This window comes from Myripristis murdjan, chromosome 8 (assembly GCF_902150065.1).
Source record: "Myripristis murdjan chromosome 8, fMyrMur1.1, whole genome shotgun sequence".
NCBI classification, from domain to species: Eukaryota; Metazoa; Chordata; class Actinopteri; order Holocentriformes; family Holocentridae; genus Myripristis; species Myripristis murdjan.
Window position 1 is genome coordinate 26,806,847 of NC_043987.1, and position 11,209 is coordinate 26,818,055.

The 11,209-nt window shown below is 41.4% G+C and overlaps 1 protein-coding gene across 3 annotated transcripts in view; it reads left to right on the top strand.

The window, feature by feature from the left end:
• The window catches only part of setd1a (SET domain containing 1A, histone lysine methyltransferase), a 36,210-nt gene that overhangs the window by 16,556 nt on the left and 8,445 nt on the right, over positions 1 to 11,209 (top strand). For 2 of the 3 annotated variants that reach the window (XM_030058887.1, XM_030058888.1), the window contains exons 18-21: positions 541 to 651; positions 1,262 to 1,381; positions 1,542 to 1,679; positions 2,714 to 5,415. In XM_030058887.1, coding sequence (XP_029914747.1) covers positions 541 to 651; positions 1,262 to 1,381; positions 1,542 to 1,679; positions 2,714 to 2,887 — 543 coding nt within the window. In that variant the 3' untranslated portion in view covers positions 2,888 to 5,415. Of the gene's footprint in view, positions 1 to 540; positions 652 to 1,261; positions 1,382 to 1,541; positions 1,680 to 2,713; positions 5,416 to 11,209 lie in introns of those variants that run through there. The other variant, XR_003928659.1, reaches the window with a different exon arrangement.

Genomic DNA, 11,209 nt, shown 5'->3' on the forward strand with positions numbered 1-11,209 from the left:
CCTCTCAATCCAAGGCGCCGTTCTTCTGGGCCAAAGTGATTTCATGTGATTTGTGACACATTTTTCTTGTTTACTGTGTTGCTGATATATTGTTTAAACTTTGAACCAATTTTTCTTTATCATCTTGTTTTTACTTTTACTTTTAACTCAGGAGTGTGACATTTGTCACGCAGTCTTTTTTAAGGGCTCTGAATAGTATTGTATGATGTCATGTGGAAGAGTGAAATCATAATGTTGATTTGCATTTGCCAGTGGAGAAGTGCTTCCTCTGTACGTAGAAATGAAGTGCTTGTTCCTAAATTTAGTTTTGTGTGAATATTCAAAGCAGCAGAGAAGCACGACTCCCTTGTTCCTCTTAACATTTACTCTAAGCCCTATGTGCCTTTTCATCACTCGAAATTACTTCCCCAGTTTCACATTGCTGTCACACATTTAGGTCAAAGTCCTGCTCTGGTTCAGCCTCTTGCAGCTCAAGGCCATTTGATAAGGTTATACTGTGTCAGTGAACCCTGTTTCTCTTTGCCCACCTTCCCTTTTCAGGGAACCAATCGGGTGCTGTCAGAAAGACGCTCAGAGCAGCGCCGCCTCCTCACCGTCATCGGCACCCCAGCCGTCATGGACTCTGACCTGCTGAAACTCAACCAGCTCAAGGTATAGTCAGTAGCAACACTGGCCCCACATGTACCCTCTAAATCTAAATCTGAGTCTGCATAACTTGTTCTAGTGTTGAACTTGTTAGCTGTGTAGCACGTTTTCTATACTACTGTTTATGCCTTTGCTGCTGCAAAGACACAATCCTCCCCATGGGAATCATAAAGTTTTATCTGACAGAATAGCTATATATACACTTCTCTCCTCCCTGATAAAGTGCCCTGTGTGAGGCTTGGTATTCTAGTATTCAGGCTATAATATTGATAATTTGGTATTCGTTGTAGTCATATCAAGTAAAAAAACTCCAGACATTTGTTTATTAAAGCTTCACAAATGCTGATGTTTCCTTACTTACTGCTTCATTTCATATAAATTGAAACCTTTGGGTTTTCTTGGCTGCTGGTCAGGCAAAGTAAGCAATAGCAAGACATCACTTTAGGCTCTGGTAATTTTTGATGGGCATTTATCATTATTTTTGGCATTTCATAGACAAAAAATGAAAGTCAACATTATTTGTAGTCCTTTTAGGGGAAATTACACTATGTTAGCCTGCATACTTGATAAATGTTGATAAAAGTTGTGAAAACTGAATCTTTTTGTTAATGTGCAGTTTCGCAAGAAGAAGCTTCGTTTTGGGCGCAGCAGGATCCACGAGTGGGGTTTGTTCGCCATGGAGCCCATCGCTGCTGATGAGATGGTTATTGAGTATGTGGGCCAGAACATCAGACAGGTACTGCCTCTGTTCCCTCTATTTCTTCTAAACATTCTGGCACGATCGATTTACTGTGAGAGCCCGTTTCTAAAGCACTTAAGCATGTCAGTCACATGGTTGTTCTAGTGTTATAAAACAACACAGAATGAACATGCGGTCGTGTCTCTGTCTGTTCTAGATGGTGGCTGACAATCGAGAGAAGAGGTACGCCCAGCAGGGCATCGGAAGCAGCTACCTGTTCAGAGTGGACCACGACACGATCATAGATGCCACCAAGTGCGGCAACCTGGCACGATTCATCAACCACTGCTGCACTGTGAGTTGGAACATCCTCAGTCAGATGCTGCAGTCACAAATATTTAAACTCCCATCCTAAGAAATATATGAGAATTTACTGCATTTTCATCAGCTGGGTTGAAGTGGATAAATGGGTTTCCGACATGCAGAAGTCCATCAGAAATGTCCTCCGAGAAATGATTAGCAATAACAAGTCTGCATTTTTCATCACTGTCAGTTAAAGTACTCAGCTTTTTATGTCTTGGCACCATCAACAGCCATGGCCAGAGGCACCATTTTGCCCAAAAAAAAAAAAAAAATACTTAAAAAAAATAAAATACTTAATACCTTTTTATAAAATTACTTCAAGCTTCATTACAAATATCATCAGTCTGGACAGACATGGATGTAAACTGCAGCTTAATTAAACTGCATCCTAAGTCTAGTTTGTTATGCGCCTTGAAGAGGAACTGCCTGTATTATAATGAATGTATAACCATGCAAGGCAGCTTGTACACGATCTACAACCAGATATGAGAACATGAAGTTTACTTTACACAGCCAAGTACATCTGCATCAGACTCCCTTAAGATGTGTATGTTGTGCATACATTTGCGACTGAATCAGCCTAATTATGTGCCTACGGTGTTGTCAGAAGTACAGTAATTACGAGTTGAGCACACATGGAAAAACAAATAAAGGGGGGTAAATGTGATAGGGAGTGTCACTGATCCCCAAGTTGCGTTGATGTCTATGGGAACCTTGTCAACAAAGAGTGGTGAAAGTGATATATTTTTTATTGTGTTGAATTAAAGTTTATCACTTGTATATAAAAGTCACCTTATTTTAAGTGTTAGGTCCCTCTGCTCTTCAAAATAGGCTGTATTTCTAATAATACTTGGTTCTCCATGTGTTATGAAAACTGGAGTGTCAGACAGATTTTATTGATGGCTGAGCACATTTCTTATGTGATGTCATCATATCCTGCAGACTTCTGGTTCCAACCAGTTTTATTGTAACCGACTTCTTCAGCAGTTGCTTATCAGTCTCACACTGCTCTTTGTCCTCTTCTAGCCAAACTGCTACGCCAAGGTTATAACCATCGAGTCCCAGAAGAAGATTGTGATTTACTCGAAACAGGCCATCGCCGTAAACGAAGAGATCACCTACGACTACAAATTCCCCCTGGAGGAGAACAAGATCCCTTGCTTGTGTGGGACAGAGAACTGCCGCGGGACCCTCAACTAGTGGCTGCACTTCTCTCCCTCACTTGCCAAAGGGAATGGATGGGTGTCCCCAGCGAGGCCCGCTCACCCCGCCCGCCTGCCTCAGACTGTACCTCGAAAACAAAGCCACCTTTCCCCAGTCCACACCTGATCCTCCGGACGGCCCCGCAGCCGCCCCCACTGTACCCAGGAAACAGCGACGCACACACTTGCACTTTTCACGCACACTTCTCATTCACTTGGCAGTTTCACAGGCCATTACTTGAGGGGATTGTGAAGAATCTGGCATGTGAATATTACGAGGGGGCCTCTGCTTCAGCGTTAGCTCTTTTGTAGCAGTATTGTTGGACTGACTAGGTTAATTTGTTCTGACCAAGTTGCTCCACGCAGCCAGGCATGAAAGGTCTCTTTTTCCATGCCAACAATCTTTTTGAGGAAGACAGTGGAAACAGATCAACACCAGTATTGTGTCTCCGCCATGGCTTACGTAATCTTTAGCCTGGATCCCTTTGCTAACCCTTGCCCACACACAAGCCCACACACCCAGATCTGCATACAGACGCACAGGAACATCAACAAATTGATTCAGGGTTTTTAAAAGGCGTCGTTCAGGGCGCAAGTTTTAAGATAACAAACTCCAACTAATTTGGTCTTCAGTTATGCAAGATTTCCAAGTATGAAGATTGTTTTGGAGCTTTTTTTTATTTCATAGTATATTATATATTAATATTACTATTACTGTTGTTGTTATTTAGTTGCGTTAGCTGTAAGTATCTTACAGTCAAAAAAAGCTTCCGTGTGCCCACCCACTGTCCTCAGTGGCTTGTGATTCACCAGCTTCATAAAACTGTAGTGTTCCCCTCCTCCACTCTCCCTTTTTTGGTCACAACCCAGAGTTTGGATGAGAAGCAAATACCTTTGAAATGTTGCTTTTAACCATGCAAATATTGGTCAGATAAGTTGTTGCGCCATGTGTGTTTTATTTTTTTTTACTTTGTTGTTTGCTTCTGCAGGGTCAGCACGACAGAGAACTGGCTTGTGTTTTTTTTTTTTTTTTTTTTACATCTCCTCTAGCTTAATGCTGTCACCTGAAGGTGAAGAGAACCTGATGGGTGTTTTTTGTAGGACCAAGGTAGCAAAAAAATACCCTGTGTGTGTGTGTGTGTGTGTGTGGGGCTGTGATGGTATAGAGTTTTTCTTATTGCAGTGAAAAAGCAACATCCCTGCAGTTTAGCACCAGCCCTCCCCCTGCGCCCTATATTGGCCCATATCTCCAGAACCGAACCTCCTAGTGACTGAAGGAAAAAGAAATGACACTTCACACATCTCAAATTGGCGTTTGGCCCATATCTCCAGAACCAAACCACCTAACGAGGCGAACAAAGGATGGAAGACAGTCAATGATGATAACTAACTTATATTTCATATCACGTACCACATGCACTTCTGTAATTTTCACCAGCAAAAGAACTGAAATCCCTAAAATAAACTAAAATAAAATTGCGATGACAGTAATGAGCTCAACCCCGCAGTGGGCGTTTATCGTCACAGCCCTACGTGTGTGTTTGTGTGCGCTGTCTGTATCTGCTCCCTCCCTATTGCCTCAGTGTGGTTTATTTTAACCAGCAAAACATTTTCTATGAGTTCTCCTTCAACGCACCCTTATTAAAAAAACAAATGATTATACCCAAACTTTCCACAGGCCCCAGTAGCAACATGTGGTGTCAAACTTGGTCACTGTGTGTGCTCTGAATGTTCTTAAAAGGCACATTTATTATGTCACGTCTGTTTCTAGCTCTTGCTTCTAGTCTTAGTCAGTTAGGGTTTTGTTAAGGTTTTTTTCCCACCTTTCCTAAGAAAGCATTACTTTCAGCATTTCAAAAGAGGGTGTGGAGATGTTTGCTCCGTTTCAAATGTCGCTCCCTGAGGACTTTGCTCAATCAACAAGAGATGTGCTGCATACCGTTTCCTTGGAGTGTCGGTGTGAGCTGTGTGTGCTTGCTTGATAGATGAGCCTCATGCACAGTTTGTGATAAGCTGCAGATGGAGTGGTGTGTATGGCCATTGTGTTGTCTGTCCCCCCTGCCCCCCATATGGTTTCTCAGCTCACGCATACAGCCGTCCCAAGTTTTTAAGCTTTTATTTTTAATTTTTAACTAGCTGAGGACTCTCTCATCTTCTCATTTTGTTCCCTCCCAAACAGGAAATTGTGTAAGATATTTCTTGTTGCAATGAAAGCCTTTCAGTACAAACCAACCCTCTTTACTACAGGATAAAAAGATGAAAGGAAAAAAAAAAACTCAAAGAAATAAATGTAAATATTGTAGAGGTGTTTGTTTCTCGTAGAAACACACTGATTCCAAGCTGTAAATATGTTCCTTTTCCTCTCTCCATGAGGAGGAAACATGTACATACCTTCCATTCAGTTATTTTTTATTGTTTTTTCCTTTTAATTTGATGATTATTATTTTAATATTATTTGCAATATTTCTCTTGTATTAATGCGTTGGACCCTTTATTAATGGTGCATTAAAATATTTTTTAAATAAATGATGAGCTCATGTTGTTTCTCTCAGGTAACTTGTAGGTGTTTTTTGTACGGGGGTTGTATGGTAAATTTTGGAAACACTACCGACTCTGTCTATTATTAATATCTCCATATGGAGCGCACTGACTGCAAAATCCTAATAATGACATGTGATCTGCTCTTATAATACATTTTCATGGCGTGGGTGATGTGGAGTAAACAGGAAGTTTCTTACTTTCCAGAAACTACAAAGGCTTCCATCGTTTATTTGCATCTGCAACCTTGAGGCTTCCTGTGCAAACGAGCAGAACGTGAGAAACAGACATGTCGAAATATGACCTCGGAAACGCAGGATCTCAGTCATCAGATGACGGCAAAGGAAAGGGAGGCAGAGGTGGCGAGGTTGCAGACAGACTGGGGTTGAAAGGACATTCGGCTTTGAGAGGGCAGCCCTCTGCTGAGTAATGGGGCATCCTGCTGAATTCACTACTCTTGGAATTTGAGTCTTGGGCTGTTTATATCATGTTATCATTAACTTGAAATGGCGAACCAAATATTTGGTACCGTTTACTCGGCTTGTCTCAGAGCTGAACGCTATTATGGTTACAGTGCACTGAGTAACTCTATAGCCTTGTAAATACTGAACAGCGATTCGATCTGTTTAACACTGATGGGTTTTAAGCAATAAATCTGCTTAGACTAGCTGTTATTCCCTCTGAGTTTAGTTCAGGAACAGAGGAAATTCACTGATGATAAAATACAGCATCAAAGTGGGCAGAGGGGAGAAAATGACCCCTTTGTGTTGAGCGGACAGACGAGGAAATTCCCAAAACACCTGTGAGGCCGGCTGACGCTCCACAAATGACACTTTCTGGTTGAATGCCATGGAAAAAGTATAATTCATAGTTTCCCCTCGAGTCTCATGACAACTGCCTGGAACTGGAAAATTAAAGGAAATTCCACATCTGTTTGCTTACGTGCCTGCGCGCATGATTGTGTGTGTGTGTGTCTGAAAGGGTTCAAACTCTGGTACAGCAGGTGAGCAATTTCCTTTGTTAAATGCACAATTTAGAGCAAATGTTTCCAATCTTTGTCGTGTGAGGGAATGTAAGCCACAGACCGCATTTGGTAGAGGTTGACTGTGGATGGGGAGGTTATAGGTTATAGGGTCAGCATAGTCATTGTTGTGCATTTTCTCTCTGTGTTGCACTCCTACTAAGTGAAATAAAAGTGAAAGTAGCTGTGTTCATGTTGCTGTGGACCCCCGAGAGCCCCCTGGAAGAGCCCCGCTCCCGGTGATCCCCACAGCCGAGCTTGGGAGGCGCTGACTTAGGGTTATGTGATGTCGTAATCAACCTTTAACAAAAGGCTGCTTCAGATGAAAGAGCAAACACAAAGGAGTCCGGTGGGAGAGGCAGCATGAGGGGCATGGAGTCCAATAGCAGAAGAGCCAGATCAGTGAGGTCACCGCACAGAACAAGGGAGGTTTCCACAGGGGACGGTTAGAGAGTTAGTATTTTATCCACCCGACATTTAGTAACTTTCTGTTTGTCCTGTGCTTTGTGCCAAAGACTCACTGGAATAATGTACGAAAGATAACAGCTGTTATATATTTGAATGCTATCGACTTGTTCTGTCAATACTGAACACTAATGTGCATATAATTTATTGCGACAGTGTGGCATGACAGGGGTTTTAATATAACACCTCAGGGACATCTGCAAATCCACATATTTGTTCGACTACAGCAAGGCGTTGACTAATTGAGTCAGATGTGCTGGCCCAAAAATTGTAAAAGATATGAATCCAAGAAGCCTTTAATACCCCATGGCTGTTCGGTTAAAACATGCCAACGTGTTTCAGCCACTGGAGCCTCCATCGGGCCAAGTGCAAAATGGGTCAGCCTCGGCTCCAGGGATGCCTCTTACACAAGTCACATGATCAGCAGCGTACGGGCAGGTTACATGATTAATGCAATCAAATTCATATAGACACAGCCCTATAAGACAACTATTCTGTATTTGGGCTTGGCGGCTGTCGTTAAACACACACATGCATGTCAATTGAAGATAGGAGCTCATGCTTTGATCTCCTGCCAAGTGATTATGAAGTTTGACTTTTTTTCCCGGAGGTGTTTTTACGATGGAAATTTATTACTATTTTGAGTGCATGTTGTTTCAAGAAGCAAAACTTTTTATTTTTGTGACCCCAGCAAACTAGCCAGAACTACCTCTTTCAACACTTCAGGAGGCCAGAACTTGGCCCAGGGGACACCTTAAGTAAAAAAAAAAAATCACTTTTTGTGCACTGCACTGCAGGGGAGGATTTCATACAACTTCATGTTCATTTTTCCATTGCTGCCTGAATAACACAATTTCATTTACTAATTTTGTTGTTTGATTACTGAAATTCAGGGCTGTCTTGATCAAAGTGATTTAGTTATTCATTTCTGCATTTAAGATTTGTGTTGTATGCATGTGTGCTTCTTTGCTGTTGAAGAAATGACACCACTCAGCATCACCTCCTCTGACTGAATGCACAAAAAAAAAAAAAAGAGAGAGAGAGAGAGAATAAAATGCCTCTGTGCTTCATGATAATCAAGTCAAGTCTGGTGAATTCCTTTAGAACAAGTCATATGATATTAAAGGCATTTTTAAAATTCATCTCCCTTTCGAGTGCCTCATGATTTCTTCTTTCAAATCTAAATTATAAGGATCCCCACTCCGCTCCATGCATGTTGTTTTTTGACTGAAGACACACTCGGTGGCCACTTTATAAGTTTAATTCTATGTTTATCATTGAGGTCGTAGTTTGCAGAGGTCTTGCACTAGACTACATTATATTGAGAGGTGTTTCTAATTTTTTGTCCTCCCTATTTTATATACATGAGGGGGGACAGAATAGTGGAAACACCTCAGTAAAATGCAGTCCAGTGCAACAGCAGCACTAACTATGAGCTCAGTGCCAAACATAGAAATGAATGAACACCTCTATTACTGTGACAACAAGAAAACCTGAGCATTATAGGCAGCAGAAAAGTAAAACTTTATGGCACAACAGTTGGATTGGATTGTGCAGTCGGAGCTATTAAAGTGGCCACTGAGTGTGTGTGTAATGCCTGGGGCCATAACTGAAACACTCTATAATGCGATAAAGCAATGAAAAAAAACCCTATATTTACAGTGAAGGTATGCTTTGTATGTTTCCCCTCGTTCAGGCACAGAACGGCCGACTTGAGCAGTTATTAAGCAAAGAATGCTACTAAATCAAATCCTGAGATCCATCCACATCATCACTTAGAATCGGGCTGCATCGTGTTGCAGCTTGCCAGATGGTTGGAAAAACTTTGTAGCACAGGAAAAATAAACCCAACACACAACAATATTGTTATGAATCAAAGCATTATTATGAGATTTGGAAGAGAGCATTATAGGTTACAAACAGTGTACCATGTCTAATCTCTTACCCCCTGAAGGAAGGCTGAGGAGCTGTTTAATAATCTTCAGAGGAACTGCACATAGCAATTTCCCCCCCGAGAGCCACCAGCTGCATTGTTCAGCTGCGCAAAGAGGTGGGTGTCTTTCACAATAAACTGCCACGTAGCTGTGCGCAATGGTGGAAAACACTAAAAATCAGTGTATTTACTTAACCCACGGATAGCACTGGTTGTAAATAAATACTGAAAACATAAACTGAAAAAACTATTCATATTTGGATGCATGGTATTTCCTGCTGAAAAGGTGCGTTTTAGATGGAAACTTTCCCCCCATGTTTCTTCGGGATAGGGAAGGTCTCGGGGCCACATAAATACTGTCCCATGCATTAAACCTGTGATAAATGGAGAAACGCACACAGCCTGTTCTTTTGAAACTCTCCCTTCAAGATGAGCGGACAGCATTTCCTCCTTTCTGTGATGTCACACATAAACTAGCCAGCCCGCCTCCGCTCCCCAGGTAACGAGCTAACAAGTTAGCGACATGTCAAAGAAACGTTGTTGCACCACAGACGTTTGCAAGGAGACTAGGGATGGGATTTGATAAGATTTTAGCGATTCCGATTCCACGAACAAATTTGCTTATCGATTCGACTCTCCGGGCAAGGGGAAGGGAAAAAAAAGTACAAATGGGTTTATTGGTATTAACTTTCTTTTATATCATTATGTTGTTACAATGCCACAACTCCTGTCCATCCAAATGACTTTTACACAACTACATTTCAGTGTTCAAATTACTGAAATATTTATTAAATAACGGAAGGAAAACCTAGGAATGGCCCTGAGTGTGAACACAAGAAATATGCAAATGCTAGATTTAAGTATGCTGTACGCTTCATTGAAAGAAATGAACAGGCGGTGAGGGCAAATTCCATGGTCAAAAAGCTACAGCAGAATATATGAGTTCTGGAAAGAAGTCAAGGTTATTAATAACAGTAAGATGTACTTGCCATCTAGTATTGATGGGGTTACATGATCAGAAAATATTGCTGAACTATGGAGAAAACATTATAGGGATATTTTTAACTGTGTTGAGAGCGATACATTTAATGTTGGTGATGTTTTGAACAATGATGGTGTGGTTATTAGACCTGATGAAGTGTGTTTTGCTATTGAGAAATGAGGAAAGCATGTGGTCTTGACCGAATAACAGCAGAACATCTGAAGTATGCTAGCCATAGAGTATCAGTGTTACTTGCCATCTGTTTTTCTGGGTTTTTAATCCATGGTGTATTACCTGACTCCATGCTGTCTGTCTTGTTAGTTGTCCTGTCTCCTTGTAGTGCTGGTTTACAACAACAGCTCAGAGTGTGCTCAGGTTATGGTGTGCAGACTGACATTAAGTTTAACTCTAAAAAGAGTGTTGTTATGATATTTAAAACTTACGGAAGCCCTAAAGGGCCATACCTACATATATTTTATTTCCTCCGTTTTCCCGTGATAACGAGATAAATTTCCTCCGTTTTCTCGTGATAACGAGATAATTTTCCTCCGTTTTCTCGTGATAACGAGATATTTCCCCTCCGTTTTGAATGAATGAATGAAACGTGATAGGCCTGAGATTTCCATCATACGTGACATGTCATGCTGACTGACGTCTCCTTGGACACATAAAGCAGGGGTCACCAATCACGTGCCATGGAGGGCCGAGAGGCTGCAGGTTTTCATTCCAAACCAAGACCTCCACCAGGTGATTTCACTGATTAGCTCCAGGTGATCAGTGAAATCACCTGGTGGAGGTCTTGGTTGGAATGAAAACCTGCAGCCTCTCGGCCCTCCATGGCACATGATTGGTGACCCCTGACATAAAGCATAAAGCTATTTCAGCCCGTGTCAGGCCTTGATTGAACAGATAAGTGATGCAGTGATCAATATTCTCCTGCTTCTCTGACATTGCTACACTGACTGATGTTTCCTGCAATAATTCAATAAGACAATCGCTTTGTTTTCTCGAGATCTCGATTTAATTATCTCGTTATCACGAGAACCCGGAGGAAAATTATCTCGTTATCACGAGAAAACGGAAGAAAAATATCTCGTTATCACGAGAAAACGGAGGAAATTTATCTCGTTATCACGGGAAAACAGAGGAAAATTATCTCGTTATCACGAGAAAACGGAGGAATTATCTCGTTATCACGAGAAAACGGAGGAAATAAAATATATGTTTGTATGGCCCTTTAGGGCTTCCGTAAAAACTAAAGAATACCAGAAGTTGAACTTTCCGTTGTTCCTTCTGTCTGATCAAGTACTAAATGTAGTGAATAAGGTAAGATACTTGGGTCACGTCATCAGAGATGATTTATGCGATGCAAATGATGATG